Source organism: Labrus bergylta, chromosome 14 (genome assembly GCF_963930695.1).
Source record: "Labrus bergylta chromosome 14, fLabBer1.1, whole genome shotgun sequence".
Classification (NCBI taxonomy): Eukaryota; Metazoa; Chordata; class Actinopteri; order Labriformes; family Labridae; genus Labrus; species Labrus bergylta.
Genome location: NC_089208.1, coordinates 18,052,121 through 18,060,780, shown reverse-complemented (window position 1 = coordinate 18,060,780; position 8,660 = coordinate 18,052,121). Strand labels below are relative to the sequence as shown.

At 39.7% G+C, this 8,660-nt stretch overlaps 1 protein-coding gene across 1 annotated transcript; it reads left to right on the top strand.

The window, feature by feature from the left end:
• The first annotated feature begins 587 nt into the window (after positions 1 to 587).
• Positions 588 to 7,900, top strand: fhdc3 (FH2 domain containing 3). The gene is made up of 12 exons (XM_020650107.3): positions 588 to 704; positions 1,484 to 1,998; positions 2,333 to 2,394; positions 4,655 to 4,757; positions 4,843 to 4,928; positions 5,145 to 5,245; positions 5,329 to 5,399; positions 5,543 to 5,650; positions 5,769 to 5,839; positions 6,006 to 6,123; positions 6,263 to 6,427; positions 6,637 to 7,900. The coding sequence occupies exons 2-12, from the start codon at positions 1,537 to 1,539 to the stop codon at positions 7,672 to 7,674; spliced, it is 2,385 nt and encodes a 794-aa protein (XP_020505763.2). The 5' UTR covers positions 588 to 704; positions 1,484 to 1,536; the 3' UTR covers positions 7,675 to 7,900.
• Positions 7,901 to 8,660: the final 760 nt, after the last annotated feature.

The window sequence follows — 8,660 nt, the reverse complement described above, 5'->3', positions numbered from 1 at the left end:
TAAAATACACATTTTCAAATGCTCTTGCTGTATTTTCTTTTGGCACTCTCATCTCATTTGCATCACATTGTAGGTCAATAACCTACTGTTGCTTGCAGACAGAAAAGAACCCATCTGGATCCAACCTAAGAAACTACAATCTTGGGAATATAACAGATGTATTCAAGACATTATTATTATTTATCGAAATTGTCTCATCTAGTTTAATCCTCATTTTTGATCATTCAAACAACCAACACGTTTGTATATCCCATTTTTCTCACTTTTCTACATTTTTGTGTGGTTTTGATAGAAATGTTCACCTGTAGATTTGAGGTTTAGATAAGCCCGCTTAGTTGTTTTATTGCATATCGAAAAGTCGATTCGCTGCCCTTTAATATTTAATTCGACCTACCTTTTCACGTGTAGTTGTAAAGTAGAATTCACAAGTCAAAGTCGATATATGAATTTGCTATCCTTCACCGTATGTGTAGGCTGAAAGTAGCGGGTTGGCCATCGCTCGTCATCTAACAGAATGTCATTTATTTGGTTACATTTCCCCATTAGGGCGTCACCATACCTGACAAGTGACCTTAACGTGATTGGTTTAGGCGCGCGCTGCACCTGTGAGTGCTGCTCGTGAGACAGACCAACATTAGGACGCTGCAGGAGCACGAGGCCATGTCGGAGGAGGTTTTTGTTGACAGCTACATTTTAAAAGCAGAGTGAGTAACATTAACCTTTGCCGCTTTTGTTGAGAGTTTCGAGTGTATTGAAAGGACGCACACTTTGTCCTGTATGGTTTTTGTAAAGATATCAGTTCTTAGTTTCATGTGAAGAACTAATGGCAAAACATGGCTTTATGATGTAGCCTAATATTTGTAAGGAGGAAAAAAGATGACCGCATATTTAGACTTCATTTTTCGGCATAGGCTACAATTTAACCACTGATGACAGGTTTCCGTGTAATTAAATCTGATTATTGTGAGTTTGCTAGTTGCCATCTTCCCTTCTCAGAAATGAAGCAGCGGCTGCAGACGTTGTAGGACCACATTACAAAGTTTGAGACTTTAGTTCATCAGTAAACATTTGTAGCCTTAATTATGTCATCTATGCCGATTACATCGTAGGGCTCTATTAAGTTATTTTTAATATATTAAAGAAGTATTTGAAGCTTCTGCTTATTTGCTGTGAAGAGTGAATCCTAAAAGATCTTTATTTTCCCAACGATGTTTCGTTTAATGTTGTAGGCTATTCGCATATGGAGGGACCAAATAGGGCTTTTTTGAGGAAATGCTACCTTATAAATCAACAGAAGCAAGAGGTGAAGCTATAGGTTATGTGATAGTTTTATACATCTCAGAAATTTAGGCAATTAGGACAACAACACTGGCTTAGACAACTTTAAATGTGCTTTTGCAAAAATATGATATTAAATATCTTCTGCTCATCGATATTGTCTAGAATAGCTAATACAAATTTAATTTATTCTGTATCTCCTCAGATCTTAGTGGCCAACAGAAGGACACTTCCTCCCATCATCTTTAAATTTGAGAGATGGAGGGAGAGCTGATTTTGAAACCTGCCTCTGATGCCAGCTGTTCCTCTCAAAACGCTACATCTCCTGTATCAACTGATGCCCAGGAAGATTCATATCCCATATCATGTTCTCTGAAGCCTTCCACTATGTGTGTCACCTCTGTACCACCACCACCAGCACCTCCACCTCCACCTCCTCCTCCTCCTCCTCTTCCCCCAACTTCTCCTTCTCCTTTTGGCTCTCGAAGTGCCCAGCGTCGTTCCATGAAAAAGCTGAACTGGGACACCATCCCCAGCCAGCGGGTCCTGGGCAAACGTAACGTGTGGACAACGATGGGGAGCCAGAGAGACCTCGTGCTGGATATCCAGAGGATAGAGGAGCTGTTTAGTAATGTAGACAAACGGGCGTCAATCCGCAATTCAAGGGTGATGGGTCTAAAGAACAGTGATGGGCTGGACCTCTTTCCACAGGAGCCTCAGGTGAATAGCAAAGATTGCATTTAGGCCAATTTGGAAGCGTTTGCTAGAGAAGTACCTGGTGCAGACCATCCCCAGTGTTTGTGAGCATTCAAACTTAAACAGAATGAAGATAAGGAAGTAAAGAACTCAGTTACAGGAACTACTCTATGAAAGTTCCCCGCTAATTGTGTGATCAATGAGGAACTGCTGAATGCAAACTGTGTTTGGATTCTTCCTCAAATAACTTGTGAGTTATTATGTTGGGTTTGAACTTGTCATTTCGTGTAAATACAGGTGTTCTACGTTGGATATTTTATTTATTGCTAACTATAATTTGAATTTCTTGTCTCTTTAGGTCACAATACTTGACTCCAAAAAGAGTATGAATATTGGGATCTTCCTGAGACATTTCAAGAGGTAAGGATTAGTTCAACCTGAGTAAAAGAGGGAGTTCAGAATGACAGAGTGATTATGAAAGAACACACCAGTGATTCAGATGGACTAACAACTGGAACCTAACCCCTCCTCACCATAAAAACATAATTTCATGCAAATCATAGATTCAGAAATAAGAATATCCACACGTAAGTCACTTCCACCAAGTTTTTTTTATAACCCATGCTTTATCTCAGCAGACCATATTCAAATAAATGGAAATGCCTTTTTTTAAATAAATTGAATGATATGAAACGATAGTGCTGACCAAGAGTTACAGCTGAGAATAGAAGACACACCAGGCACATTTGTAGCCATGTTTTTAGCCAGTTTTTGCCATTAAATGGAAAGTCTTTCTGTGTGTGTAGCAACAGGGACAAAAGTGCATGTTCCTGATCCCACACTCACATGGCTAATCGCGCCTGTTGGAGCCCAACGGAGTGACTCTAGGGTTTTCTGTACATCTCACTGTTGCCTGTGTGTACTAAGACATTATTCCAAATATTTTCATCTCCCTGTAATTTTAATTAAGTGTAAGATGTTCCATTTTGGTCCCCTGTGTTTTATGGAGAAAGGAGGAATATGAGAAAATACTTCAGTAAGTGAGGAGAGAAGTTTGTGAGCTAGTTAGCTTATGATTCTTGAGGCTATTTTGTTAAAGTAAACTGACTTTATGTGAAGAGTATGTGAGTTTAATGTTCAGCCTGAGTCAGGTCAAATCCATTTTCACCTGCAATGCCCTAACCCTGATACTTGGTATAGATTTAAGTTGTGGTTTGGTGCCCTACCATCTACTGGCAAAACACTCTTCTCTGTGCTTATCTTGAATGTTGGCAGCCAATTGAAGAACAACTCTGCTTAGAGATAATGAAGACTAAAGCTGTGAAAGCATGAGAGGAGTTTACAAAAAGAGGACCAGGGTAGGGGTCAGTGGTTATTAGTTCCTGTATGCACTTTAAACGTTAACACTACAAACCATAGGTAGTTCCATATAATTGATGTTGGGGAGTGTAAACATTATTAGAAAGATCAGGTCATAACAATTCCCTTTAAGTCTTTAAATCCAGCTCCATGTTCATTAAAAAGTTCAACAGTTCACTGGTAAATTGACTTTAGCACTTGTGTGTGTCTAAACTTTATCAAGATGATGTCACTGTCGGTCTGACGTTCACTCAGCTCTCACTTTGAATAGCAAATAATTCTCTCTTTATGTGTCGGCAGCTAACTACTGCAATGATGTTTGCTGTATCATATTATTAAATTTAAATAGCATGAACATATATGTGGTTTTAGCAAAAGTGATGATGCAGTTAAAAATAAATTGAAGGTACACACACACACAATAAAAATAGCAGTGTTTCATGTAAAGTGTGGCGTGTTGACAATACCTCAACCAGTGTCAATATTTGCTTTTCTACTGCAGCGGAGAGAGCTGATTATATTGTTTAATATAATAATATATTGTATTGTGTTTTTATCTGTGTGTCTGAGGAAGCAGATCACTCCATTTATTTTCTGATGTCCATGTTTGCTGAGTTGCATTGTTGCAGCTCCTCCTCCCTGGTTAGGTTTGCACTGTAGAGGCTTCCCAACAGCACTTCACTTTTGAAAGGATGAAAACAAATGTGAATCTCAAAGTTGGAAAAGGAAGTAGCATGAGCCCGCAATAAAGAGAGTATAACTCAGAAGTTAATTTACATAAATTCTTATTTAAAATGGTTAAATTTGAGGTGCCTGTACTTTACTGTAGCCTTATTTTCTTGCTGCTTTCTACTCGTACTGTACTGCTTTTCGGATCAAAATATTGTACTTTTATGACACACAAGTATTTAACAGCTAACACTAACAAGTTATGATGGGCCTTTGATAAAACTGACAATGAACGCTAACGCTTAAGGACTGCTCAGTTTAGAAATCAATTAATCGTAAATTAATTATGCAACACTCTACAGATATAATATACATATATTGTTGTTTTTTTCTGTTACTGGGTTAATTGTTCTGTGCTTTTTCTTGTCATCAAGTATAATTTTCTTTAATCTATCAATTATCTTTAATTATTTGATCAGTTCTTAATCTATTACCGATTAGTTGGACACTTGTGTATTCTGTATTTTACTAAAAAAAGGATCAGAATACTTCCTCAGCCAGTATTTAACGAGACATAATGTGTCTGACAAGTCCTGCTGATATCAGGACTGAAGGCTGCACTGTTACTGTTGTCTTTTGTCTCCCTCTGCAGGCCAGTTGCAGAGATGGTGCAGGATATTCGTCAAGGGAACTGGCTCAGATTTGGAACAGGAAAACTAGTGGAGCTTTGTAAACTGCTGCCAGAAGACGGGGAGGTAACAACGTCCCAATCCCATGTAAACTATATAAAAATAAAAAAAAGATAGTTAGCATACTAATATTGTTGGTGTCCATGAACAGGTGAAGCTGCTGCTATCCTTCAGTGGGAACCTCTCTGTGTTACCTGAAGCTGACCAGTTCATGGTGCAGCTGGTCAAAGTGCCGGGGTGAGTGACATTCTTTGTGTGCAGATTATTTTAGTCAAAGTTCTACCACATATGCACCGTGGACTTCACATGCAGCACATCATAAGATTAAGGAAACTTGTGTTCATATTTTTGTAATCTCTTGCTCAGTCTCATACAAATGACTTGTGGAAATAACGAATAAATCTCACAGCTGGTGTCTATATTAAAAGGTATGATGATGTGTTCCGTCTACAGCTATGAGGAACGCCTGAAGGCGATGGTGCTGAGGGAGGAATTCTTTCCTCTAATGGACGAGGTGAAAAACTCTGTTGCTGTCATGACTAAAGGAGCTAATGGTAACAGTTAACACACATGTATACTTTTTTTTTTTTTTCCCTCAATTATTTTTGTCTACATGACTCTTTTTTTTTCTACTTAGAGCTGTTGGACTGTGATGACCTCCATTCAGTCATTCGGCTGGTCTTAAAAGCTGGGAATTACATGAACGCTGTTGGTATTTTTCTTTAAGAATGATGGTTTTATAAAATCCACTTCAGTAAAATATCTAATGCATTTAAGTTCCCCTGTCAGAATCGTTTTACTCAGTCTTTATTTCACCTCTGAATTGACTATTCATATGATTGATTACACAGGGTGGTTACAGTGCCAATGCCATTGGCTTCAGGATGACCTCTCTCCTCAAGCTGGCAGACACCAAGGCCAACAAGCCGGGCATGGACCTCATGCACTATGTTGCCAAGGTGAGGGAGAGCATTGTGATGAATAGATGGTTTGTATGAAAAAGAATGCTGCCATGCTTTTTCTCTACGCTCTGTCTTTTTATTTACAATAGTTTCCCTCCTTTGTCTCCAACCACAGCAAGCAGAGGAAATCGACACTGAGTTGCTGACTTTTCCCAGCCAGCTAGAACACATCGGCAAGGCAGCAAGGTCACTAGTTCACTGATAATCTATTGAGTTATTTATCTGAACATGGTTTTGTTTAGATGCTATCTCATCAGTTTCAGAGTGATATTGATTTCTGTTGGTTTGATTCACTATGAAGTATTGCCTTTAAAAAAAACATCTTTCTAATTTATAAATGTTGCTATGACAGAATTTGTAAAGAGGAGGTCATTTCAGACTATGAGAGAGAAGCCAAGAAGATCAAAGAAGTGAAATTATACAGCAGCAAACATCCTGGCCTCTTACAACAAATGGAGACATTTTTCCTGGTAACGTTGCTGCTTTTTTATTGACCTTTTATTGCATAAAGGCACCAAATTGTAAAGCCAATTCACAAAAGTGCCTGTTATGACGTTATACATTTTGGATTTCTCCTCAATCATTCCTTTTTATGTCGTCATTTCTCAGAGGGCAGAGGCCAAACTGGCCGATGTTGAGTCCTTCGTCCAGGAGCTAAATATTGTGAGCAACCATGTTGCTGAATACTACTGTGAAGACCCTGCTACCTTCAAACTGGAGGAGTGCTGCTCCATCTTTCATTCATTTTGCAAGCGGTTTGAATCAGCGGTACAGGTAAGCAAAGAAAGAAAGAAAGAAAGAAAGAAAGAAATATAATCATACTCATAAGAGCTATGGAATAAACTGCATCACATGTAAACATTAAAGTATTAGTTTGTATGTAAAAATGACACCCTCAATTTGTTGAATTTTAAGTTCTCCAAATTATTATTCGTCTTATTTGTATCCACTGATTTTTTTTATTTTTTTTTGCATGTCTGTAGGACAACCAAATGCGAGAAGAAGCAGAGGAGAGGCACAAGCGGAGGGAGAGCGTGCGTTTTGCAGCCAAACGTCGCTCAACTGTGTCCTGCTCCAAACCCGACCCTAAAAATGACGACTCCAGCCTAGAGTCGGTCCTACAGAGCTTCCTCACCACTGTTCCCGAGGGATTGAGCAGATGCAGGAAGAAGGAAATGCTGCCCTCAATCGAAGGATCCCCCTCTGCGGGCAGTTCTAAGACTGTTTCACCAGTAAAAAAAACACAAGCTTTGCCCAGCTCTGGACAAGAGCGGCCCGAGAAGAAGCATCCTAAACTGCAGGGAGAGGGGGAGCAACTTCTGGACAACAAAGACGAAGCCGAGAAGATTCGTGAGATTACTCGTAAGGTGCTCCGCTACCAAAACAGCTTTGATGGGGACAGAGTTCAGGGCACTCCTCGACAGTCAGAGAGGCCCAAAGACACAAACACTTCCCCAAGAACCCCACAATCCAGAGTTAGACACTATTGCTTTGCCAACAATCCAACCTCCCCGTGGACTATCCTGAGCCCTTTAACCTCCTCTCAAGGAAACCCAACCTCACGAAACAGACAAGCTCAACATCGCACAAGACCCTCATCATCAGGTGGAGATGACAAAGACGATGGAGTCTGGGAGAGCAATTCCTCAAACCGTGGTACTCAAACATCTCCATCTGGAGGTTCTGCGTCTCTTCCTGAGTGCCCGAATAAGAGAGCTGCGTCACGGGGTCCAATCATCAGGTCGGTTTCTGTTGATGAAACCAAGCGCTCTCCAGCATCCCTGATTCGACTGGGAGAACTGTTCCAGAGAAGCTCTTCTCAAAGGTCGCACTCCTCTGGATCAAGGACTGAAGTTTTGAAAGAAGCAGGAGGAGACTGTTTATTGCTCGGCAGTAAGACAGACAGTCATGAAGAGGGGCAAGTGAGCACCTCTGGGATCAGATCCTTTTTTAGACGCATAGGAGGCAGAAGTAAGCCCGGAGATGTAGACGAACAGCACTTAAAGGGATCATATACTTGATTTTTTTTGTTTGTTTTTTTAGAGACAGAGAGCAAGCTTTGTTTGTTTGTTTTTCTTTTTAGATTGTCTGTCTTTTTTTTTTGGCTTTATACTTTTACCCTTCAGTAGAACCAGGGCAAATCAGGACTTGCTTTGAACTGTATGGGTTTTGATTTTGAACCAAAAATCCTAACATCTCTTAATATTTTTGTATTTTTGTGTAATAAATGATTATTACCTTATTATGGATTATGGCACTTAACAACATTTATTCTGGGTTGCTTTTCAGGTTGATATTTTGCCTCTTTTATCCTGAAATCTTTGAAAGCCTGTTTCTAACATTTTAGACTTCAGTAGAATTTATTCTTCCCCGACAATCAGGAGAGGAATCTTGTTAGCTCCGACTGTTGGTACTGATGTAAGGCCCAGAGGAGGACTATGATAGCCAAGCAGAGAGAGAGAGATGACGCCTGAGCTTCAGTACAAATCAGAACATATTGTGGCCCTTATGGCAAATGTAAGCTAGCACACTTACGTTCACAGATAACTAATGGGTCAAATCATCATCATCATCTTTTCACCGCAAAGCATCATTACAGAGAGGGGTCACTTGAAGTGGTACTCTGACACACATACATTATTACTATCCTGAAGCATGTGATTTGTTAATATTGTCAAATATTGATCTGTGTGGATGTTTAAGATGAGGAGAAGAACTTCTGTTAAGTTTCTTGTTTTGTGGAGACTCCTGTACTCTGTGTCCCAGCCTTAGTGACGGCTAGTTTTCCAGTTCTTGCATTTCACTTCATCTATTATTTCTTCTCTCTGCGACCAGAATGACTGCCTTCTAGTCAGACTGAGGGAGAAGAAAGTCATTTTACCTTTAAGGCGTTTTTCTACTTATGTGGTACTCACAACATGAAAACAACAAAAACAAAGATCAACCGTCAGATTGGTTAATTGACGTTACATCCATTTAAAAAAATGTCAAATTGTTAGCTAATTCC